Source organism: Panthera pardus, unplaced genomic scaffold (assembly GCF_024362965.1).
Source record: "Panthera pardus isolate Hobbes unplaced genomic scaffold, ASM2436296v1 HiC_scaffold_15, whole genome shotgun sequence".
Classification (NCBI taxonomy): Eukaryota; Metazoa; Chordata; class Mammalia; order Carnivora; family Felidae; genus Panthera; species Panthera pardus.
Genome location: NW_026526710.1, coordinates 29,861,566 through 29,888,514, shown reverse-complemented (window position 1 = coordinate 29,888,514; position 26,949 = coordinate 29,861,566). Strand labels below are relative to the sequence as shown.

Sequence of the window (26,949 nt, the reverse complement as noted above, 5' to 3'; positions counted from 1 at the left end):
ATCTTTATATAAGATTTGGGGTAACTTAACAGACACTGTTGAAATGCATTGAAAAGGATAGTTTTCTCTGGTGATTTCCCGTATTGGCTTTTTAAAAAAACTATGACAACATGGTAAAATTTTTAAGAGCTTCTATGTATTGTAGTTTCCATCAAATCATTGGTATATCTAATCTTAAACTAATGAACACATTAGGGCTTCCTGCTTTTTTAAGTAGAGCGTGTTGTTTTTGGTTATTCTCCTGCCTCCCCCCCCCCCCCCACCCCCCCTCCCCCCCCCCCCCCCCCGCCCCCAGTTTTTGCATGACTGTAGCCAAATTAAAGATCCTATGCATTGTTGGGGCGCCTGGGTGGCTCAGTCGGTTAAGCGTCCGACTTCGGCTCAGGTCATGATCTCATGGTCCGTCGGGTTCGAGCCCCGCGTCGGACTCTGTGCTGACAGCTCAGAGCCTGGAGCCTGTTTCAGATTCTGTGTCTCCCTCTTTCTCTGACCCTCCCCTGTTCATTCTCTCTCTCTCTCCTCTCTCTCCTCTCTCTCTCTCCTCTCTCTCTCTCTCTGTCTCAAAAATAAATAAATGTTAAAAAAAATTTTTTTTTTAAAAAAGATGCTATGCATTGTTAAAACTTCAAATGTTTCTGTAAAATGTTGACCTTGTGTCAGATATAATAGTTAGATGAGAAGACTTTTATTTTTAAGAACTCATTTTGTTATACCATGAATTTCTATCCTTAGAATAAATTAGGAGGCAAAAAGTTAATCTTGCCACGTCTCCAGTGTTCCTTCTAGAAGTTTTCTAGGTATAAACATACAGATACATGTTTCATTGTAGGGTTTTTGTTTTTTTTAAGGCAAATTCTATCCCTGACGTGGGACTTGAATTCACAACCCCGAGATCAAGAGTCACATGCTCCACTGTCTTGAGCCAGCCAGGCTCTCTATGTAATTTGTGTTTTAAAATTTAAATAAGATCATACTATAATGCAGTTGATTCTTTTCATATAAGGATTTTTAGTCAACTTTATTAATATATGTAGAACTAGAGTGGAAAACTTTCAAAATATGAAGCTGTTTGCCAACATATAAGCATACGCGTAGTTTAGGATTCATTACTTTATCCATTATGTAATTAATTTCTCCTGTTTCTGTTATGTTTACCCTGGTTGCCATTATGGATAGTACTATTTTTATTTTATGTATATGAATATTATTTTGAAATGGCTAACAAAATTTTGTATGAATTCCTTGCAAGTTGCTTGGATTAAAAAATATGTCCTTTTGTTTTTAAGAAACTGAACAGCTAATTTTAATAAATAATTTGACTATAAAGATTATAGTAAAATTCATTTATTCATTCAACAAGTATTGCATGAGTACCACCGTGTGCCAAAAAGTCTTCTAAACAGTTGAGATACAGTAACGAATAAGATAGACACTAAGACTGTGTCTGTGCTCTTATGGAGTGTACTTCCAGAAGTCCAGATAAGAAACTGTTACTGACACAATGCACTTTAAAATCCAAAATGTAAATTTTAAGCTTTTTTTATTATTGGGGACAGAATGATGTTACTTGAGTGCCCTAATCATGTCAATTTGCAAGAAAATTTCTATATGATGCTAGAAAATTATTTTCCATAGACTTTCCTCTTAGAACATTTGTTTCTTTTAAATAATTGTAAATTTTCAGAATTAATTATTAGCACTGTACATATGTCTGGAATCCTTAACCGATTAAGAAACCTTTTGTTTTGTTTTGTTTTTGTCCCAGTAGTTCTAAAATGGGGACAAGAGGGAGAACTTTGGGTATTATCTTGTTTAACATTCTTATTTTTGGTATAGAGACTGGAACAAAAATCAAAAGATGGGACTCAAAGCAATTTTTTTTCTGATTAGCCCACTTTTTAAAGGCCTTCCCAGACGTCCTTATTTCTTGTAGATCTTAAGCTTCATTTTAATGCTAAAATCATCCATGACCTCAATTTGAACTTAATATCCGAATAGAACTCTAACACTTTGTCTGAGTTCCAAAGTGTGAACTCTAGCCTTCAGTGTCATTTCATCTAGGTGTTAGAATAAGAGTAACATGCCATGAAAAATACATATTTTTTTTTCAAAAAAATTTTTTAATGTTTATTTATTTTTGAGAGAGAGCATGAGCAGAGGAAGGCAGAGAGAGAGGGAGACACAGAATCCTAAGCAGGATCCAGGCTCTGAGCTGTCAGCACAGAGCCTGACATGGGGCTTGAACTCACAAACTGTGAGATCATGACCTGAGCCAATTTCGGACGCCCAGCCAACTGAGCCACCCCGGTGCCCCGAGAAATACGTATTTTTTGCAGTTTATCAAATTATTCATTTAGCAGACACTTTTACAGTACATACTGGATACTTTGTTACCAATTTAAGGCAATTTTATGAATTGATAAAACATTTTTTCTGTATTTGTTCATGCAATATTTGATAACCCTACAGGAAGATCTACTCAGTGTATTTTGGGTTAAATTATTAATATATCATCCAAGCCAAGTTTTGGATTGTTAGGGTGAGAAGATACTCCCCCATTCCAGGAAATTGCACATTACAAAGCTTTCCATGAACATTCAAAATATTCAGTCTAGAACTTTCGTTAACTTTCTTTTTTCTTACAGATTCCACACCAAATCATCCATCACAAACGACACCAGCCCAGAAGAAAACTCCCAGTTCCTCATCTCGACAAAAAGACAAAGTTAATAAAAGAAATGAACGTGGTGAAACTCCTTTACACATGGCAGCTATTCGAGGAGATGTGAAACAAGTCAAAGAATTAATAAGTTTAGGGGCAAATGTGAATGTGAAAGATTTTGCAGGTAAGACTAGTAATTAAAAACTAATTCTCAGGACCTAAAATTGATCATTGAAACAGATTCTGATTACATTTTAATCTGTATTCTGTCTTCCTCTTGCTAATACAAAAGAGTTCTAAAAGTGTAGTATATTATAAAATTCTTTTGGAGTATGCACATAAACCCTGATCCTCTGCTATAATTCCATGTCAAGAACTACTCAAATTTTTAAATATTAAATGAGTATTTTAGTTGATATATTACCACAAAATTCTTTATCTAATTTAGGTTCTATTGTAGATAAATTAGATTTACATAATGTTTTCCAAGTGTTAATTCTTTCATAAGTCTTTCAAGAATGTTTATTAACTTGAACATGAGAACTTTAAGAGCACTGGTGGTGTTTTCATTTTAATTACTCAAATACCATACCAGTACATTCTCACTGTAAAGAATTCAAACAGTAAAAGCATGCAGGGAACAATACAGAGATTCCCATACTTCACATACTACAATACAGATTCTTTCTTTGCCACAAAACTATTGTTAACAATTTGAAGGTTATCCTTTCTGTACATTTTTATTACCATCTGCATAAAATGAGCCTTTATAGGCTTTTTAAAAAATTAAATCATCCCATCTGTATCTATTGGTCTGTAGTTCTACAAACTGCCTTTTTTACTTAATGTGTTACAGATATTTCTGCCAGTACAGATAGGTGGTTCTATTTTATTCAACAGCTGCATTACTATTGCATAGTATAGATTCCATGGACAATAGTTTGATGAACACTCCTATAGCAATGACTTGGTGTATAGCTATACTAGGATTTCAGAATTTCAGAATGGAAACTGTTAAAGGGGCTACGTATGCAAATGGCCATCCAAAAAAAAAATTTCTCAATTTATACTACCATCAAGAATACATAGAAGAGCCCTTTTTCTCTTCACAAAAGTTAGATATTATCAATTTAATTATTAGCAATCTGACAAATGGAAAAAATTGCCAGATCTAGCCTTTTGCCCATTTGTCTAATGGTTTGGCAGTATTACTAATATGTAAGAGCCTCTTGTCTTTAGTATAGGTTTTAATTCTCTGTCAAATATGTAAAAGTTTTCACTGTGGCTGTGTTTGAATTTTTACTTCAGTGTTGTTTATTGTATTTAAAGTTTTAATTTTTTATGTAATCCTATCAGTTAATCTTTTTATTTATGGGTTCTTTCTGTTGTTTGTTTGTTGTAATAAGGGCTTCTCTGCTCCTACATACCCCTCTGTTTTCTCATTCCCATATTTTGTTTTTGTTTTTGTTTTTGTTCTGCTTTTAAATGTAATGTAGCCCTGTTAGAATACACGTGGAATTTATTTCTCTGGTGTGAGTGGGGAAGAGGGCAATGTACAGGGTCTCCTTTAAAGAATGAGACACAAAATGCACTTTGATCTAACAATTCCACTTCTAAAGACTTAACTTAAATATTTAGATATGGATATGCATGAAAATTTAGTTGTAAGAATATTTGTTACAGTATTGTTTTTAATATCTTAAAAACCAGGAGGCACCGGGGTGGCTCAGTCAGGTAAGTGTCCGACTTTGGTTCAGGTCATAATCTCACGGTTGGTGAGTTCAAGCCCTGTGTTGGACTCTGTGCTGACAGCTCAGAGCCTGGAGCCAGCTTCATATTCTGTGTCTTCTTCTTTGCCCCTCCCCTGCTTGTGTGCGTGCACGCTCTCTTTCTCTCTCTCTCTCAAAAATAAATAAACATTAAAAAATAAAAAAAAAATAAGAATAATCTAAATGCCCAAGAATAGGAGCTTATTTAAATAAGTTACAGTGTACCAACTAGTTCTATACTATTTGTATAAAAGTGTAATGACATGGGAGATTATTTTCACTTCAGTAAATAGAAGAGGGTTAAACAACCTTCCCAGCTTTACTTTAAAATTATATACCTGAGAGAGGTGCCTGGGTGGCCCAGTCAGTTGAGTGTCCAACTCTTGATTTTGGCTCAGCTCATGATCACAGGATCCTGGGGTCAAGCCCCACATTGGGCTGGACGCTAAGCATGGAACCTACTTAAGATTCTCTCTCTCCCTCTGTGCCTTTTCCTGCTCACGCTCTTTCTCTCTAAAATAAAAAATAAACTAAAAAAAAAGAGAGGCACCTGGGTAGCTCAGTTGAGTGCCTGACTCTTGATTTCAGCGCAGGTCATGGGTCTCATGATTCATGGGATTGAGCCCCAAGTCAGCTGTGTGCTAGCACAGAGCCTGCTTAGGATTCTTTCTCCCTCTCTCTGTGCCCCTCCCCACTTGTGCTGCTTGCTCTCTCAAAATGAACTTTAAAAATTAAGTAATAGTAAAAATAGAAAGAAAAAAATTACAGATCAAAGAGAGAAAGAGGTTAGAATTAGCTAGATTATTCAAATTTTTATATCTGAGTGGTGGAATTATGGGTGATGCTTATTTTCTGTGTTGTATTTTTTGTTTTCTGATTTCTTTCATTAACACAACTTTTTTTTTCTATCACCAAAGTTATTGTAGTGATAAATTTATTTTAGTTAAAGTAGGTATTAAGTCTTGGAAAAATGAAAACTCTTAAAACATATAGAGGCTTTTGTTTGCTGAAATCCCCTAACAAGCTTATTAATTTTTTCCTTTTTCTATTCTTTTTCCATAGTTCAGATGATTATTATACATTACAGCAAGTTTGTATTTATTGGATAAGCTTAAAAATTTAATATTTTGGTAAAATATTTAGCCCCAGTGGAAATAATATTAACATAAATAAATCTTCTGTAAAATTGGTGGTATTCTTAGGTGTTTATTTCCAGTAGCTTGTTAATCATTCCTTTTTCCTTCAGTACTATGTGTATTAGAAGCCATATATCTCACTCACGCAGCTATGTATATAAAACATATTTTTTTAATTAGTGTAAATTAACCATATGTTAAATTAATATGCTAACTTTAGGTTGGACACCATTGCATGAAGCTTGCAACGTTGGATATTATGATGTTGCTAAGATACTTATAGCAGCTGGAGCAGATGTTAACACACAAGGATTAGATGATGACACTCCACTCCATGATTCTGCTAGTAGTGGGCACAGAGATGTAAGTATGATAGAAAAATCAATATACATTTTCAAAATATTAACTCAGCCCAGAGTAATTTAGTTCACTTCTTCGTCATACCATCTCATATTTCACCCATTGCTTGGTGAGCTCATCTGTATTTTATTTTCCCTTTTTCCTGCCTTCTAATTGCTAATTCATATTGTAGTCAAATTTAGTGTTTTATCTAAAACATAAGATTTATTCAACTTGATAGTTAATTAAACAGGTTGGCAAAATTTTATTGCAAGGCCATTCTCCTGTCAGATAGCTAGATGCAGCAGTTAAAACAGGTTTTACTTATAGTGAAAATTTTACCGTCTTGCCCTGCCTATCTATATTTTTCAGACTTATTAATATTTAATGGTCTCTCTCTCTACAACCTTCATTCCTGAATGTTAGCTGATATTATTTATTTAATATATTCAGATGGTTTATATGTATAGTAATAAAAACATAATCAAACATGATTATATATGCTTACAAATTAATGGCACCTTTGAACATCATGTTTAATTTGTTTTGATGTAATTTTATGAACCATTGTAGGTTTTAAATCCATTTGCATTTTCAGTCTTTGTCATGCTGATATCCAAGCTTAAGCCCATCTCTATTGTAATGAAGCTCATGTTTTAAGTGTCTTTAATGCTTAATTGCATTGTGGTAGTCTGCTTACAGTGAGAGCAAATCAGTCTGGGGCACTATCAGGAATGGTTCAAAAGCAGGATTTTGTGTTTCAAATAAAAGTAAAAACTATGTAAAGAGAAAACCTATTAAAGAATATTTGGATATAGTTTAGAAAGTTGAAAAGTACTTTATAGCTTCTAAAGATAACTGCAGGCTCCCCCCCCTTCCTCCCCACTTCTCAGTATTTTTAGCCAAAAGCAACTACTGTTTATTTTTTTTAATGTTTATTTATTTACTTTGAGAGTGAGAGAGAGAGAGAGAGAGACAGAGAGGAGGAGAGAGAATCCCAAGCAGGCTCCACGCTGTCAGCACTGAGCCCAACTCAGGGCTCACTCCCACAAACTACGAGATCATAACCTGAGCTGAAATCAAGAGTCGGCCACTTAATCGGCTGAACTACCCAGGCACCCTGCCAAAAACAACTAACATAGGTGTTTCTTCTGTATTTCTAGCAAGATGAAGCTGTCTTGCTTTTTAATTTTTAGTTTTTATTTTTTGACCTCCTGCAGAAGATTTTATTGCTATTCAGATATTCACAGAATCTATATTATGTAGTCTTTACTAGCCTTTATTATAATTGTATTCTCTTTTTTGGATTTTTTTTGTTTGTTTTATTATCTGGGTTAATATATTGCCTTTTCTTCTTTTGTTAATTTAGTTTTCTATGCATCTATATTTGTTCTTCTCTATTCTCTCTGATAAAACTCATTTAGCCTGTAAATAAGGTAAAGCACATTGATCAGTTTATTATTTTTGAGAAATACCTGTGGGATTTTTCATATCCCTGTATATAAGATATCTTGTATCCTGATCTCTTTGGGACTAGTTGCTCTCTAGATCTGAGGCATAGATGCCGTCCTGGAATATCACTTAACCATTAATCCCATGTGGGATTTTCAGTCTTTCCACGAGATTTCTAGTTTCCTGGTGCCCATCTTAACTTTCATTAATTAAATGGTTTGTTCTATTTCCTGCATGGTCATGGATTTCCCCAAGATCCTCATTGCTCTGATGTGGTGTATTTCTCACATTAGAGATCTTCCGTTAACTTCTGTTCATTCATATTTGACTGAAGCTCAAAAAAGCCTGACTGACAAGATGTGTAATGTACGGAGTCTGTTGGCTGGTGAGCTTTTCTGTAGTGTGTCTGGTGGAACAAGATGGCTGTTTTGTCAAAGTCTCCTAAATGTCAGTATTTATAGGTTCTTCTCTTGGTATAGATAGTTTCTCCAGAAAGCAATATTCTACTTTCCTGTCTGGATGACATAAGAATGTTTTTCTAGCTTCCTAGAAGCCAAGCAGAGGAGGAGTTTTGTTCGACAGTGGTAAGAGGAGACTCTGAACTCATTCTGTCTTAGAGAAACTTACATTTAATTCTCCTGACTTACAGTAAGATACCATTAAACTGTCTTCCACTGCGCTATCTAAACCCAGAATCTTACTTTCATTTTGAGAAAAACTTCTCTTCTTCAGGGATGGAAAAGGTGCATTCATCTGACTGTGAAGGCTTGAGAATAGAAGCACCATCATTAAAATTAGTACTTCCCTGGTACATCTCAAAGGCCTGAAAGTTTGAACAATGACCACCATATGCCAGGATCTCATGGCAGCCAACGTGTAATTCAGTTCAAAAATCCTGTTTTAGAGTTTTTAGAGTTTGCTTCATAGGACCACTCTATGTACCATAGGTTGGGTGCTGGGATTCTGAGACAGAAATTTGCAGGTGCTTGCAGAGATAGGAGGAAAGAGGGATGTGATCTCAGGACCAACACCTGTTAGGATATGACAGCAGCAGGATAGAACAAAGGAAGAAGCTGATAGAACAAAGGAAGAAGTTGTGCAGCTGCAACAAAAGCTTCAGCCAGTGTCACAGGGAGTCATTGATACGAAGATGCACTTCGGAGTTCGCTCTGATTTGAGGTAGGGGCTAGGTCTATGTGCGTGCACGTGGATCAGTCAGTGAATGCAAGCTGCTGATGGCAAGGAGGCATACCCCTTAAGTGGTGCCACTCCCAGCAGTTGGGGGTATAAGCATCTTGGTCCATTTAGAAGGTATCTGAGCAGTGCACACCATCCACTAGAACCTTCAGACGGAAGCTTCTGCCTGGCACTGCTGCCTGGCTCTGTGGATCCATTTGCAGCTGCCTCTCCACTTCAATGCACAGTACAGGTGGGACTCAGGGAAACATACCATTCCCTACCACTAGTGAGCCTGCAGATCTGTTTCCATGACTGCCTTCCCTCCCTGCTTATCAGCAGCAAATCCGGTCACCCATTCATTCTCAGGTTTCTCCAGGCAAGAGTCAAACACTGTGTGAACCCCAGACTCCGGACACTTGGGTAAAACTTTCTTTTCATGGTGACCTAATCCCAAGTGAACCTATAAAGTCAGGAAATTCCCTTTTAAAAAATGTCCTCACACATTGTTTTCCTATTGAGTAGACCAATGGTGGTGATTGAAGAAGAGAAGGAAAGGATTTGGTTATCTTTAGCAAGTCTGGGATTATAGTGAGCATTTCTTTTCAAGCTGGATGAACACTTAGTCTTCACTACCATCACGTTTAATACCTTGTTGTACTTTGAATTTCATGAAGTCAGCAGTTTCTTCTGCTTGAAACAGTGCCATGAGTAACATTTACTTTGAGGAATACTTGAACAGTGTGCATAGAAGTGGCACCGTTTCATTACAAATGAAGATGTAATTGCTTATTGATCTGAAAAACATTTGTAACTACTGAAATTTTTCATATTAAGGGAGACTTGGTAATGGAGTGTCACATAAATTATTTATCTGAGGTTCTTGTAACTGCATTTTTAGGTAGTTGCATTTATTTGTCTTCTTTGAGTCAATAGGCTTCAGTGAATATTTCCCAAAGTCAAATAATAGGAAAAATCAACTTGGTGACAAAAATGGAAATCAGATTTTACTAATTCCTCAGTAAGAAAAATCCTCGGTATTCACATGATAAAATGACTGGGGTATGAAGCTAAATATGAATAACTGGTCTGTTTTGATCTCTTATTTTGTGGTATTTTGTGAACTACATTACATTAATGTCTCATGGTAGTATTTGTATTTTCACTATGGGACAAGAAATGTTCTAAATGCTTTATACGTATTGGTTCTTTCAATCTTCACAATAAGCAAGCAAGCTTCTGATGTGTCTTAAGACTGTGTAGCCTGTTCCATTTCAATACCCTCAGCCTCTCCATGAGCGTGGCAGGGCATTGACATAAGAACTCCTGCTCTTCCCAAGTTTATTAAATTGATGTGACTCCAAATTAAGGGACCAAAAGAGAGGAATCTCCATGTCTTTTTAAGACAAAAACGATATGATGATTCAGTGATCTAGGAGAGTTGCTACTTAATGAGTCTCCACTCTAATAAGAAAGATAGGACATGCTTTATAATGTCCTAGATTGCATTTTGATATCCTCTCATACCTTTCTGCTAGAAAATCCCCTTTTGTTCTCTTAAGCAGCAAACATTCTCTGCCCTATTTTCTTTTTTGACATGCAGTAAAAATTTCAGTGTCAAGCTGCCTGTCTTAAAAGGCACATTTTACTCTATTTGACCAAAAAAGTGGAATTTGGAGTGAAGATAGATACGAATTCACTTGTGGCCTGGCCAATTTACTATCTGTGTGATTTTGAACAAGTGGCTTTTCTCCTCTGAATCTCCCATTTCCTCGTCTTTAAATTATATAACAAATAATACCTATCTAAAGGGGATATTTTGAAGGAAAAAAGACACTATGCATGTAAACACACCTTGAAATCTAAAATGGTATAGAAATGTCAGAGGTAGAAGATTAAAAGGCTACCTTTATGTTACTATTTTTCAAAAATACTCAAATATTTTAGAAACTAGAATTTGGAAACTAAAAATGCTATTTTTCACATTAACTTTTTTCTCTAAGGTATTTTTTATGATTCTCAGAGAAGTTCTAATTTTAAAGAAAAAATGCAGTGTATAAACATTGTTTTTCCTGAACTGGTTTTTGTTTACCATTGGACTAGTCTTTTCTGCTCCCTTGGCAATTGTATACACCTGTATATACCTATATAGCAATTCCAGCTTTTTTTTTTTTTTTTTTTTTTTTTTTTTTTTTTTTTACTGATGTACTTGTGTGTTTCCTGTACCGCACTGTGAGTAGCATGCATACAGCCTTTTAAAAAAAATTTTTTTTTTAAATGTTTGTTTATTTTTGAGACAGAGACAGAGCATGAACAGGGGAGGGTCAGAGAGAGAGGGAGACACAGAATCTGAAACAGGCTCCGGGCTCCGAGCTGTCAGCACAGAGCCCGATGCGGGGTTCGAACCCACGGACTGCGAGATCATGACCTGGGCCGAAGTCGGAAGCTCAACCGACTGAGCCACCCAGGCGCCCCTGCATACAGCCTTTTTGTATGGATTTGTGTTAGTGGCCCCTGGAGCTTCTTGTTACATAAGACTTAACACATTACACTTACTGAGTTCTGCATGCATGCATGTGTGGTACATGGATGGATGAATACATAACTGAGGATAAAGCAGAAAGAAAAAGACTTAAATTTATAAGACCTGACAATATATAGGGTACATTTCTTTCTCACTGCATTTATCAGAAAGTGACTTATTTTCTGGCTCTGCTATTTAAATATTGTACTTTTTGCTCTTTTTTTTAAACGATATTCTTCTTGATAGCTTATCAAGGATGAATTGTTTTTCTTTAAAGTGATAAGATTTCCTAATTTCTAACTATAATGTTAAAGAATTATGCCTTGTTAGACATGTTTCTGTGAATACAAGTTTCTAAATGTGCACATAGCTGCAAATATTTCCAGAGGCTGACCTTTGAGCTCCTATACTTACAGGGACTCAAACACTATTTCCAGTCTCTTTCCAGAGGGAGACTGGCATGCTACTTTCAAGAGACCTTTGCTTTTCCTCCTACCAACATGCCTAGGATAGTAGGAGTCACAATTCAGAGCTATTGAGAGCTATTTTCTCCTTGTTCTTTTACTTGTGCCTAAGAAGGAAGAGGGAAATGAGAGTCACCAAACTCTCATTTGTGTATATTTGTACCATTTATTATGAATCTCTACCTAAGAATTAAATTTCTTTCACTCAGTAATACCTCTGACAACTGTAGCCATCCATAAAACATTTCCAGGGTGGGAGAAGCTGAAAGATAGCAGTTTTCTGTCCTGTTGTAAATTATTTAGACTAACATAGCTTACTAAGAATCTAATCTTTAGCTTACCTTTTGCAAGTGTATATAGTATTTCATGATACATACTTTTGTGATTGCCTTATTTCTAGTTCTATTTTAGATACCTGTCCACTCTTCATTTTTACTTATTTCAAATTTGTTGGCTCTTGTGCTTTAAGCAGCTTTGTTTTATTTTTGTGAGAGAGCATGAATGGGGGAGGGATAGAAAGAGAGGGAGACACAGAATCCAAAGAAGACTCCAGTTTCTGAGCTGTCAGCACAGAGCCCGACGCAGGGCTCAAACCCATGAACTGTGAGATCATGACCTAAGCTGAAGTCGGAGGCCTAACCAACTGAGTCACCCTGGGACCCTCTTTAAATCCTTCTGGAATAAATAATGATTTGTATATGCGGAAGTTCTGTAGAAGATTATTTGGGTTGGGGTTTTGTAACATGTTTAAATTAACCACCTGTCCCTGATTCATCATAGTCTTGCAATATGTATTTGCTGGTTATTTCCTAATGGGTGTAGAAAGTTTTCAGCAGTATCAAAATCCTACATTCTATTTTTTTTTTTTTTATCCTGTGGCTCTAGCCTAAGGAAATAAGCTTAAAAATGGAAATTTTTCAACTTATAAAGATGTACAGTACAGTATTATTCATATTAACTACAAGTTTTTACTTCAGTTACCTTCTCAAACCCCTAAAATGACAGTAAGAGGAGATTCTAGATGACAGATGTACAAGGACAAAAAAAGAAGAAACAAGAAAACCAACATTTTGGGAGAAGAGAATTAGAAGAATGAGTGGTTACTGATCTAGAACAGGATTTGGCAGACTTTTCTCTAAAGGGCCAGATAGTAAATATTTTAGATTTTGCTGGCCATGTGCTGCCTCCACCATCCTTTCTCTGTCTACCCTCTTTTTGCCCTCTCTTTTCCTCTGAACTAATTCTCCTATATAAATCCTTTTTAAAGTATTTTAAAAAAATATAAAAAACTACTTTTCATTGGCTAACTTCTGATTTATAGAAATCAAAGAAAATTGAAACCAAAGTCATTCAAATGCAGAATCCCAGAAAGACTAGACCTCAGGAATTGGTGGCGCTTGGTACTTCTGGAAGTGCCTATTAAGATAGGACTGAAAACAAGATAATTGTATCAAAGTCTTTTTGACCCTTCTATCCCCTTCCTAACCCTACATGGCCATATGATTACACCTCTCCCACCCCAGCAGATGATGGGAGGTTGATTTCCTGGCAAGTATAAACCATATATTCTGGACTGACATACCACAAGAATAGTTGAGAGTAAGGATTAAGTGTAAGTTAACTAAGTGAAACATACCGAGTGTTAAGAACCCAGCCTCCTTTCAACAACCAAAATGTTGACAGTAAGGCTTAGAGTTTTAGGCATGAGTTGAAAGATTTCTCCACAGGAAATTGAACTAGCTGAGAGAGGAGTCTGATGAAATGGTCCTGTTACATCACACTAACATGAAGTCCATCTGTCAACAAGTCCTAACCATGCCAACAAAACTTTCAGTAAGTCTTTTTAGTGGCTTACTCTTAAGTGTGGACAGCCAGTGATCCACCTGCATTTGAGAAAAGTCTCTAATATAGATGATAAAGATCAAAACAAGCAAACAAAAATGTAGGAACTTGGAGGAGGAAATAATGCCATGAGGAAGTTCCCCCAAAGCCATCAACTTCCCCAAAGAGTTAAGAATTTATTGTAGCTATGAGGTAAGAGCTGAATGCATTAAACAAGGAACATTGAGTGAAGGAAAAAACCTCCTAGAAATTAATAATATGGTAAAAAATGAAAAATGGAGCACAGTTGCCCCTTGACCAATACAGGTTTCAACTGCATGGGTCCCCTTGCAGATTTTTTTCGATAAATATGGTATAGTATTATACATGTATTTTCTTTTCCTTGTGGGTTTTTTTTTTTTTTTAATGTTTAGTTATTTATTTTGACGGGGAGGGAGGGCACAGAGAGAGAGAATCCCAAACAGGCTCCACACCATCAGCACAGAGCCTTGACACGGGGCTTGATCTCACTAACTGTGAGCCAAAATCAAGAGTCAGATGCTCAACCAACTGAGCCACCCAGGCAATGTTTCTTAATGACATTGACTTTTCTCTAGCTTACTTTATTGTAAGAATAAAGCATATGATACATAAAAACCCACAAAATATGTGTTAATTGACAGTCTATGTAATTGCTAAGGCTTCCAGTCAGTAGTAGGCTATTATTAATTAAGCTCTTGGGAGTCAAAAATTAATATGTGGATTCTCAACTACACAGGAATCTGTACCCCTAACCCCCATGTTGCTCAAGGGTCAGTTGTTTGAGGATTAAAGATAAAGTTGAAGAAATCTCCCAGAAACTAGGAAGCAAAAAAACAAAAGTGAAGACACAGAAGTGAGAAAAAAGATTACTTTAAGAAACCTAGTATCTTAACAAGAGTTCTTCGAAAGCAGAACATTGAAAACAGAAAGGGTATTAAAACCAGAAATTTTCCTAGAACTGAAGGAACATGGGTCTTCAAATTATAAGCATTCAGTTGAATGCTCAGCACAATGGATGTAAAAAGACCAAGATCAAGATATATTATCCTTCGGACGCCGGGTGACTCCGTTGGTTTCGCATCCAATTCTTGGTTTCAGCTTGGGTCGTGATCTTGCGGTTCATGAGTTCAGGTCCCATATCGGGTCCTCTGACAGTGCGAAGCCTGCTTCAGATTCTCTCTCCCTCTCTCTCTCTGTTCCTACCCCCTTGTGTGCTCGCTCTCTCAAAATAAATAAACTTAAAAAAAAAAAAGATACATTATCCTGGAATTTTGGAACAACAGGGGCAAAGAATGTCCTGAAATTTACAGAGAGAAGAAACAAATCATTATATAATATAAGGTAAAAAAAAAAAAAATCAGAATGGCATCAGACTTTTCATTAACAACCCTAGAAGCTAGAAGATAATGGAGTGATACCTTCAGAATTGGAGGGAAAATTGTTTTTTAATGCAGATAAAGGTATTTTCTGACATGTAAAAAAATCTCAAAATATTTACTTCTTCAGGAATTTTCTGGAGTTGGTGATTCAACAAAATAAAGGGAGTAAATCAAAAAAGAAGATAGGATTGGGGCACCTGGGTGGCTCAGTTAGTCAGGTGTCCGACTTGATTTCAGTTTGGGTCATGATCTCATGGTCATGAGATTGAGCCCAGAGTCAGGCTTCTCGATGAGCATGGAGCCTGCTTGAGATTCTCTCCCTCTCTCTGCCCCTCCCCCACTCACGCTTGTGTGTGCATGCGCGCTCTCTCTCTCTCTCTCTCTCTCTCTCTAAAAATAAACATTAAAAAAAAGAGTCTGTAAAGAACGCAACACAAAATTGAGGAAAGGGTATTTCTGGGGTTATAGGATGAAGGGAGCTGACAGCTGGGAAGCAAATCTTAGCAACCAGTCCATTTTAGAGCACATTAGAAGGCTTGGAGAAAGGAGTCTGTAACAAAAAATGACAATATACTGAATCGAAGAGGACTGTATTTGTAGCAGAATGGGGGATGAATTAAAGATGGTTATGTAGAAAACTAAGCAAATGAAAAATCAAGGCAGTTAACTCCACAGGGGAAAAATAAAGTTGTTTAAGAACAGAAATTTAGTCATAGAGCACTACTTGGCTCAACATTTTTATTAGGCCTAATGATGCACAAGAAATACATATGTAATTATGTTAGAATGCTAGGAGGAAGGGAAATGTATGTGTATGGCAGGGGAGAGGATGAGAGTTGGTGACAGACGGCTGAATCCACATCTTACATTGTAAGACGATAGGCAGTGCCTAAAACTGAAAAATATGGAAGAAGCAAAGTTTGTGGTCTAGAATAAGGGTAGAGAAATGTGTAAATTAATTATAGTATAGATTTGTATATATAGAACACACAATGGAAATAGAAGGTGAAAACAAGAAGAGACTGTAAGCAAGCAGGATTAATAATATTTGATGTAGACTACAGTGAAAAACAAGGGTCAGTGCTGACTCCCAGCTTTCTGGCTGCAGTGACTGGGTATATATATAGGTGCTAGTCACTAAGAATAGAAATAGATAAAAGATAAAGTAGATGTTTTAATGAGCTTTATTTGGGATCTGTTGGTTTCAACTATTGCATTGTAGTTGCATTATATTTATTACATACAATACATAGTTATTGTATTTGCATTGAAATACAAATATATTCATCGATATATCCAGGATATTTGTGTTTGGAGCTCAAGAGAGAGGGCTAAGAAAGAGCAAACAAGAGAATGAAAATAAATGAATGGATTACAAATTGTCAATCACATTCGAACAGAGTGGGTGAGATCTCCAAATAGATGGTGTAGACCAGAGCATGGGACTGTGAATCAAGGACAGAGCCCTAGGGAAACAATCATTGGCTTAGATCTTTACAGATCCCATTTCATGGGACTGATGAACATGGGAATGATGGGACATTGCAGGTAGAAGAATGAAGAGCCATAAAATTCAAGGTCATAAGGGTGAACATCTTTTCAGAAGCTTGACTATGAAGGAAAAAAGATTTGACCAGAGGAGGGGAATATAGGTTTAAACAATTTCTTGTTTCATCCGTGTTTCATTTCTTTATTGCCATTTTTTTTTTTTAAGATGAAAGAGACTGACTTCTAAGAAAGCCAACAAAAAGCGGTTTAAAAACATGGAAGAAGATAAGCAACAAACAAAAGAAATGAAATAACTAGCCAGGCACATCCTGGTTTTGTGGAGCCCAAAGTTTACTGTATGTGGTAGGAGACAAGAGAGCTTAAGAACTGTGTCAAAGTAATGAATACAAAATTAGATACAGGACACTGTAATGGGACCATGAAAGTGAGGGCCTTAAAGTCTAAGATTCATTAGAACTAGGGCACCTGGGTGGCTCAGTTGGTTAAGCATCTTAGCTCAGGTCTTCATCTCATGGTCGTGAGTTACAAGCCCCATATTAGGCTCTGCGTTTAGGCATGAAGCCTATTTTATTATTTTTTTTAATTAAGTTTATTTATTTTGAGAAAGACCAAGACCATGTGAGTGGGGCAGGGGCAGAGAGAAGGAGAGAGGATCCCAAGCAGGCTCCGCCCTGCCAGTACAGAGCCCAACATGGGGCTTGAACTCACAAAACCTTAAGATCGTGACCTGAGCTGAAACCAAGAGTCAGACAAATAACCGAGTGAGCCACCCAGGCACCCTGAAGCCTACTTTAAAAAAAAAGATTCATTAGTTCTGAATAAATCCATGTCTGTTCCTAACAGTTTAAATTCCTAGAAGTTGGGAAAAAAGATGATTAAGAGCATTAGTAGTGATATTAGCCTTAAACAAAAGGATAATACTTCTTTTGAGACTCCCTTTTGAATATACATTCTAAGAGGCCAAGAAGCTTGTTATTCTTCTTCGTGGATTTATCTACAAAAGTTGGAGCAGTGCTCATTAATAGATACTCAGTAAATATTTGTTGAATAGATGATGGAACAGGAAGAAAAATGATCTGATTTAGTGCTCAAATAACCCAGCTTAAATTTTGAGGAGGAAACATCTTTGTAGTAGATAAGATCAGATTGAGGGTAGATGGCAATGAAAATGGAACTTGAAGAAAGTAATCATGATTTAGAATAGACAGACACTGAGGAACAGAGGCAGAGTAGATGAGGCAGAAGGATATGTGTTTTCAAGAGAATGATTGAAATGACACGGACACTGAAGAGACTAAATCTTCCTACTGTTTAATATTGCAGATAGTCAAACTGTTACTTCGTCATGGTGGAAATCCATTTCAAGCTAATAAGCACGGGGAGCGCCCAGTGGATGTAGCAGAGACAGAGGAGTTGGAATTGCTGCTAAAAAGAGAGGTGCCTTTGTCTGATGATGATGAAAGTTATACAGGTTCGTTTCAGATAATCTACATTCAACTGTTTGTTTGACGTGGTGTTTAGTAAAACATTCTGATTCTGCTTTACAATACAGAAAATGTTTGAGTTCCTTAGAATAATGTTAGCCAGCTATTAAGAATGATGAATTTAGTAACCTAGGTATTTACTACATGTCTTCTGTGTAAGTGGAGACATAATGGCATTGCCCTATTTTCATGATTCCCTCCCCACCCCACCCCCACAAACTGCTATCACATTCAAGTCTACTGCAGAACCTTTCCCCATTAACAGCTGTTAGCACGCTACTCTGACTTCTTTCATTCTGTTATAAATTAGAGAGCTACTAACCAAACCCTTCCTGTTTTTCCTGGCATTAGTGAGTCATCTTTGCATTTTGACTTCTGTGATTTAGGTGGTTGAACTCTGCTCATTGTTGTAAGGTAGGGGCACAGTTTATAAACATCGTATTAAAAAGGAAAGATCTAAAAGAATATTTCAGAAAAATTTTGATGTACCTGGTTTCCTTTTAAACATAAACAATTAAAGATGTAACAGAAGAAAACTTTACTGCATTAAAGAAAGTCTTTTACCTATAGTTTGAAAGGATTCATGTTTCAGGCAAAAATCCTCATTGAATTTATTCTTCAAGAATTTATTAAGAATCATAATGGCCATTTCCTCACAAAATTTTAAAGAATTTCTACAAGAAATTAGGTAATGCTGCTTCTTATAAATAAGGGAATAAAAATCAAACCATACTCATTTAATCTCAGCCATTTCCAGAAAGCAATAAAGCAACATTTATACTTTTGAAGCAGAAAGGTCTACCCTGTACTTTTTTTTTTTTTTTTTTTTTTTTTGAGGTAGAAGTGACCTATAACGTTATGTTCCAAGTGTTCAACGTAATGATTTGGTGTTTGTATATATTGCAAAATGATCACTACAGTAAGGCTAGTTAACATCCATCATCCTACATAGTTAAAATATTTTTTCTTTTTTTTCTCGTGATAAGGAATTTTAAGATCTGTCTTAGCAACTTTCAAATACATAGTACAGTATTATCACCATGCTGTACCTTCCGTCCCCACGACTTACTTATTTTATACTAAAAGTTTGTACATTTTGACCCCTTTCATCCATTTCATCTAGTGCCCACCTCTGGCAGCCTATAATCTATTCTCTGTATCAGTGAGCTTGGGGTTTTTTGTTTTGTTTTTAGATTACACATATAAGTGAGATCATACAGTATTTGTCTTTCTCTGACTTACTTCACTTGGCATGATGACCTCAGGGTCCTTTGTAGCTGGCAAGATTTCATTCTTTCTTATGGTTGGGTAATTTATTAAGGCATATGCCACATCTTTTTTAACTATTCATCCATAGATGGACACTTGGGTTGCCTCCATATCTTGGCTATTGTAAATAATGCTGCAGTGAACATGGGGTGCATATATCTTTTTGAGTTAGTATTTTTGTTTCTTCAGATAAATACCCAGAAGTGGAATTGCTGGGAATTGTAATTCCATCTTTAATTTTTTGAGGAGCTTCCATACTATTTTCCATAGTGGCTGCACTAATTTACATTCCCACCAGCAGTGCAAAAGTCTGTTTTCTCCACGTCTTTGCTAACACTTTTTATTTCTTGTCTTTTTGGAACTAGCCATTCTCACAAGTGTGAGGAGATATCTCACTGCGGTTTGCAATTCCCTGATAATTAGTGATGTTGAGCATCTTTTCATATATTGTTGGCCATCTTTACATCTTTGGAAAAATGTCTATTCAGATCCTCTCCCCATTTTTAAATTGGATTGTTTGCTTTTGAGATGTATGAGTTCTCTATATATTTTAGATATTTTCAGATATTTTCTCCCATTCACTAGGTTGCCTTTTCATGTTGTTGATGATTTCCTTTGCTGTGCAGAAGTTAGAATCCCAGTGTTTTATTATGAACATGTTCAGCGGTGCCTGAGTGGCTCAGTTGCTTAAGTGTCCGACTCAGCTCAGGTCATGAACTCATGGTTCATGAGTTCGAGCCCCGTGCAGGGCTCTGTGTTGACAGCTCAGAGCCTGGAGCCTGCTTTGGATTCATATTCATTCATTCTTTCCCTCTCTCTCTTTCTCTCTTCCTCGTCTGCATTGCACACTTTCTCTCTCGAACATAAAGGTTTTAAAAAGTTAAAAAAAAATATTCAAACATACAGCAAAGCTCAAAGAATTATGTAGTGTACACTCTGTACCCACCAAGTACAATTTCTTAGCTATTAACTTTTTACTAGATTTTTTTTATTACATTATCACATATCCAATCTTCTTATTTTTTTGATGCCTTTCAAAATAAATTGCAGACATTTCTAAATCCTTTAGCAGGCGTTTCATTAACTAGAGTTCTGTTTTCACGTATGATTATTTAAGATAATATTTACATTTGTGAAATTAATCTTCATTGAAGCAGTCTGAATTTTGAGAACTGCATAGACCTGTATAATCTAATCTTCTCAAGATACAGACTGTCTCTGTCATTCCAGAAAGTTCTTTACACCCTTTCCTAGTCAGTTCCCACCCCTACCTGATCATTTATATCTTTTATGGTAAAAATGATTAGGCAAGAATCACTAATGGCTGATAATCTACAGGGGACTTTTTGATGATGAGCAGAATATTTACATGGCCTTTTCACCAATACCACAACAGAGGAGAAGGAAAACAGTAATGATAGAGAAGAGAAATTTAGCAGCACTGAACTTTGTGGTCAAAATTAACATCATCAAGGGAGGGATGGATGCACATCATGTGCCTTCAGATGTGATACCGTGAGAAGGATATAATGTTACTTTTCTAGCATTCTGGCTGTGAATGCATAATCATGAGGAATGTTCTGGTTTTTTTCTTTTTAAGAGCCAGCACCATGAAAGATTAAGAAATGTCAATGTCATAAAGTGATAGAAATGTTCCATATTATGTAAAGAGATAACAGTTAAGGGCTATACCTGTTCCTTGTCTGGATCCTATCCTGGAGGGGGAGAATGACTATATAAAGAACATTATACCATACAAGGAATATGGACAGAAGATTAGCGTTTTATCAATGTAAATTTATGAAGTTGATAACTATACTGTGGTGATAGATAATATCCTTATGTTTTAGGAAATATTCACTGAAGTATGTAGAGGTAAAGAGCCATGATGTATATAATTTACCTTCATGCAGTTCAAAGGAAAAAATGTATATATACACACATGTATATATAGAGAGAATACAAGTTATAAAGCAAGAGAGTATAACAATAACAGGCATATCTGGATAAAGGATATATAGTATTTAGTATTTTTTCTAGATTTTTGTGAGTCTGAAATTATTTCCAAATGAAATTTGAAATAAATACTGGGGTACCGCGTGGCTCAGTTGGTTAAGCATCTGACTTCGGGTCAGGTCATATCTTGCAGTTCATGAGTTCGAGCCCTGCATTGGGCTCCACGCTGCCAGTGCGGAGCCTGCTTAGGATTCTGTCTTTCTCCTTCTCTCTTTCTACCCTTCCCTTATTTGCTGTCTCTCTCAAAATAAATAAACTTAAAAAAAAAAAAGTATATATATATATATATATATATATATATATATATATATGTAAACATATCAGTATATAAGCTTTCCTTGCTTTATGTGTTGAAAAGATATAAAAGCAGTGACATTAAGACAGTATGCAATAATCAGTCATTCCTAGTGCCCAGATTATAATCTTGAAATATATTCTACTAAAAGTAAAAGAAAAGCAGGATGGGCCACCTGGGTGGCTTAGTCAGTTGAGCATCCAACTTCAGCTCCGGTCATGATCTCATGGTTCGTGAATTCAAGCCCTGTATTGGGTTCACTGATGTTAGCCTGGATCCCACTTCAGATCTTCTGACCCCTTCTCTCTTGGCTCCTCCCCCACTCACACTCTCTCAAATTAAAAAAGAAAAAAAAAAATGAAAAGAAAACTGGGAAAAAATAGGTGATTCTTTGAGGAAATCTAGACGGTAAACTTGGGACATTTTGTCATTACAGATTCTAAGGAAACTATCAAAGCCTTGTCAAAAAGCCTTAGGAAACAAGTTGGAGGAATACCCACTGGCCAAAGATGGGATAGTTTGTGCTTCAGTAACAGTATTAGTTGCATCTATGTTTAAATCCATGATTCCATAGTGATAAATTTTTAAATTAATTCATCATCAGAGAACTAATTTGTTATCTTAAAAATTAGGCAAAAATGGAAAGTAATCATTTATTTTGCCTTTCCTATATGAACTTTATCACTGGGTAACTTTATAGGTGAGAAGTATTTACTTTTAAGATTAATTCAGCCAAAAGAATGGGGGAAAAGGATTAACTGTTTTGCAACTCCCAGTTAATATATCTAAGCATTGCTAACATTAAATTAAAAAAAAAAAAAAAAAAAACTGCAATGCCCTCAGTGAAAGAATACAATTCTCAGTCCTCAGGTTCCAGCTGCAACTTGGAGGAAATATCAGGGTTTGAGGGATATGCTGAACTTCATTAACCAAAATCTAGACTGTGGGAGACCCAGACAGCTTTGGTTCTTCAACATAGATTGCATGAAAATGAGAAAGGATAACCTGTAGGAAAAAGTTAAAATGTTTAAAAAGGAGAAAGACTAAAAAAACAAAGCATGTGTTTAATAGGTGAGTTATACTTTTCTGGGGTATTTTTGCATAAAACTCAGTCGAGATAGATGACACTTGTAAGTTCCAGGATATTAGGGTTTGTTTGTTTGTTTAAGTTTATTTATTTTGAGAGAGCAAGCACAATTTGGGGAGGGACGGGGAGAAAGAGAGAATCCCAAACAGGCTCCATGCTTTCAGCACAGAACCTAATGCAGGGCTTGAACTCACAAAACCTCAAGAACGTGACGTGAGCCAAAACCAAGAGTTGGACGTTTAACCGACTGAGCCACCCAGGAATCCCTGGGATATTAGATTTTTTTTTAATACTAAGAAATTCTTGGGGTGCCTGGGTGGCTCAGTTGGTTGAGCATCTGACTCTTGATTTCAGCTCAGGTCATGATCTCATGGTTTGTGGGAATGAGCTCCACATCGGGCTCTGTGCTGAGAGCATGGAGCCTGCTGGGGATTCTCTGTCTGCCTCTCCCTCCCCCTCTCCCTCCCTTACTCTCCCTTATCCTCCCTCCCTCTCTCTCTGTCTACATTTAAAGACGCTAAGAAATTCTTACCTCTCTCTCTCTCTCTCTCTCTCTCTCTCTCTCTCTCTCCCTCCATTTAAAAGATACTAAAAAATTATTAAGATGATATGTTGGGGAAAGCCTGATAAGCTTTCAGTAGTTTTGAGGGGGACCAGCAATAGTAATAGTTCCTTTATTTCACTAAGGAAATGATCGGCATTTTTACTTCACTTAGGAAGTGATCAGCACTATCACCTATCCAAAAGTAGGATTAATTATAAGAAGAGGAGACCGAGGGTGGGGGCTGTAAAGAAGGAAAGAAAAATACAATATTGGGTAAAGTGTTGATAGCAGTATTTGGTGTAGTAGTGGTAATGTTAATGAATGAAACTAAAACTATAGGCACAATTGTAAAGGGGGCAACATTCTTTCCAGCATCTGTTTTCACCTCTTAACCATCCAGTAGATCTCAGTTCCTTAAGTGGTACATAGACACTGCTTGGTAAATATTTGTTGAATTGCTGGGGAGGGTTTACTGGCCCTGAGGGATTATTCAGGACTTTTCAGCCTCCACAAATCCCAAGAATAGCTAAATCTGTAGGCTGAGTTCGTCCATTACAGAGACTAGAAAAGTTTGAGGAGATCTAGAATCAAACAACAGAGAGCCTTCTCCTGGTACTTTAGCTGCTAACTGGCAGGCACAGGGGTGAAGGCCACTTTACCTTCCACCACTACCTCGGTCTACTCCCACCATTGGGTTACAGTGTGCTAACAAAGAAAGGCAACCCTTCAAGGTTGTCTAGAAATCTGAGAGAATGATCATTTTAAACAAACAAAATGTTAACCCAGCTAAATAAAACTACTAGAGGAAGCAGATTAACTTGGACAACAAAAATGAGCACTGAAGAAAATTCAAGTACAGCACAAAATGACTTTTTGGAACTAATAAAAAACATGATTATACAAGCAGAACTCCACTGAGGAATGATCATTGTTAGGGCTTTAAGTTGTCAGACTGGAAAATCATGTAAAATAAATCCTTACAACACAGCAAAAATACAAAGAGAAAGAATCGTAAAAGAAAAAAGACTTAGAGAATAGATCTAGGATATGTAAAAGCTCAAACATGTGAGTAATATCTACAGGAATTTGAAAGGGAAAAAAAGAAGCAGGTGAAAGATAGTCCATAATTAAACAAATAGAAAAAAATTGTCCTGAGCTGAAAAATTTTCTGATAGCCTGAGTCTATCAGTTATAAAGGTGAGTGAGTTCCAGATGGTTTAAGATTTTTTTTTAACATTTATTTGTTTTTGAAGGAGAGAGAGAGTGTGAGTGGCGAGGGGTAGAGAGAGAGGGAGACACAGAATCCGAAGCAGGCTCCAGGCTCTCAGCTGTCAACACGGAGCGGGGCTTGAACTCACAAGCCATGAGATCATGACCTGAACCGAAGTCAGACGCTCAACCAACTGAGCCACCCAGGCGCCCCCAGATGGTTTAATGAAAACGTGTGCTCACACACACACACACACATATCCCCCCACATCCACCAGACATGTATTTGTCAGTTTCCTTAGTTCTGAATGTAACAAGTTATCTACCAGGAAATACTGTCACATTGGCATTGGACTTACAACTTTTTTTTTTAATGTTTATTTTTGAGAGTGAGAGAGCATGTTATATGTGGAGGAGGGGCAGAGAGCAAGGGAGACAGAGGATCTGGAGCAGGCTCTGTGCTAACCGTGGCAGCAGAAAGCCCCATGCAGGGCTCAAACTCATGAACAGTGAGATGATGACCTGAGCAGAAGTCGGATGCTTAACTGACTGAGCCACCCAGGCTCTCCTGGATGTAGAACTTGGAAGATAAACTGTTGAGAGAAAACTGCACTATAAAAATTCTGTACCTGACCAAGGTATTATTCATATGTCAGGGTAAAAGAAAGATAATAGCAGACATTTAAACATTTAAAAGATGTACTAATAAGTATATTTTCTTATATTTAAAAAAAGAAATTTTGGAAAAATAAACCAACAACTTACAAAAGTGGTTATTTAGTAGAGGAAGGGATATAAAAGGAAGTACATGAATTGTTACAACAGTCTTTGAAAAACAGTCTGGCAACATCTAACAGTACAAGAGCTCTTATCTTGTAGAGATATATACTAAAATATTTCTAGATGAAATGATATGAACAGGATGTGCCTCAAAGTGATATAGGGATAGGATAAATGGAGGTATGAATTGGCCAAGGATTGATGGCTATTGGAGCTGAGTGATGAGTACATGATGGGCTAGTGGTTTCCTGGTGGTATAGTATAACATTGCCTACTTTTGTGTAAGTTCAAAATTTATCATTGTAAACATTTTTTTTTAAATAGGTATGCTCCTTGATCTAGCAATTAAACTTCTGATAATATCTCATGTTTTTTATAGCGCTGTTTTTAGTGGCAAAAGAAAAACTGTATGGTGATACAAGGGATTGGTTGCATAAATTGTGGTAGATAGTCACACAATGAACTATTTATTGTACAGCCGTGAGAAAGTAGGTCCTAATGCTATTACTTGGAGAGATTTTCATTAAGATATTTTTGAGTTCGAAAAATCAAGATAATCATAATATCTCAGTTTTAAAATGAATAATATTTGTTAAACCTCTAAGTTTGTAAATGTACATACATTTGTGTAAAATCTTACAAGTATGGAACAGAATTTGAAAGGATATATACCTAGCGAAATGTACTTTGTTGAATCTGTTTACTAACATCACACATGATCTCACTGCCAGATCCCTTAGCTATCTTTTTACTCTAACTGCCCTTAGCTATCTTTTTACTCTTCTGGCAGAATTTGACAATGTTGACGTTCTTTCTAAAATTTTCCTGTGTTGGTTGTTGGAATGTGATTCTCTCCCAGCTTTCATCTAGCTTCCTGGACTGTTTCTACTCAGTTTCCTTCTAGAATCTCATCTTCATTTCTTCCTCATTCCCTTCCCATACATTCCTGTGTTGGTTTTTCCAAAGATTTTACTTTCTGGACTGTCTTCTCATGACACATATTCTCATAGATAAATTTCACCCACACTCAGTTTTAACTACCATCAATATGGTGAGGTCTTCCAGATATGTATTCCATACTTTTCTCTTAAACCTCAAACCTGTATATTTAATTGCTCTCTGGATATTACCACTTAAAATTCCCACAGAAATCAGTAGACCTGAATAGAAGTTCTTTCTCTTCCATTTAGACTCCTTTTCTGTTTTTCCTGTCTCGATTGATGATAGCATCATTTATCTGTATATATGTCACTTGGTGGTCATCCTAATAAACTCCTCTGTCTCCTTTTCCTTCAGTTTTTCAGCACCTGTTCTTGAACATTGATTATGTGTCAGGTATTATTTAAGTACTAGGGATACAGCTGATTAAGAAAATGAAGACGCTAACGTAATCATCCACTAACCTCTGTCAGTTTCTACTTCTAAAATATTTGTAAATCCATCTACCAGTTATAAGCTGCAAGTCATTTGTGCTGTGTGAGACCAGGGCTATAACAGTTAAAATTACATTGACTTTCATAAGAAAGTAAGAAAATAAGATTTGAAAAAGAGAAAATTTGTATATGGTATGTTAATTTTCCTATTTATTATGGCTATGAACTCTGTAACTCTGGTCTCTTCAGAAAACAGTGGCTGTGAAGAGCAGCTTTTATTATAAAACTTGCCATTAGAAAACAGATTGCCTGTGGAAGAGGGGAGGGATCATATCTGAACTTAAATGTTTAATTAGAGTGAAACACATCTTCAAGAGCCTTTTTTGATTTTCACTGATATTGATTGTTTCATGTGTTCATCAACTATGTATTGATTTTTCAGAATATTTATTTTCCACATGGTGAATGTGCCAGAATTATTGCTTGATCAAAGTCCCTCAAGGAATGATGCAAAAATCATCAGTAAGTATCATACAGAAATTTTGGAGTTGCTGAAAAAGACTGATGAAAATACCCACTTTGTTTATTTTACATGAGGTCCTTGTTAGACTTAACTTTA

General features: G+C 36.3%; 1 protein-coding gene across 5 annotated transcripts in view; it reads left to right on the top strand.

Moving 5' to 3' along the window:
- Window positions 1-26,949, top strand: part of ANKRD12 (ankyrin repeat domain 12) — a 125,882-nt gene that overhangs the window by 58,520 nt on the left and 40,413 nt on the right. For 4 of the 5 annotated variants that reach the window (XM_019418463.2, XM_019418461.2, XM_019418462.2 and 1 more), the window contains 3 exons: window positions 2,646-2,846; window positions 5,788-5,930; window positions 17,597-17,744. In XM_019418463.2, the coding sequence (XP_019274008.2) occupies window positions 2,646-2,846; window positions 5,788-5,930; window positions 17,597-17,744 (492 nt within the window). Of the gene's footprint in view, window positions 1-2,645; window positions 2,847-5,787; window positions 5,931-17,596; window positions 17,745-26,772; window positions 26,853-26,949 lie in introns of those variants that run through there. The other variant, XM_019418464.2, reaches the window with a different exon arrangement.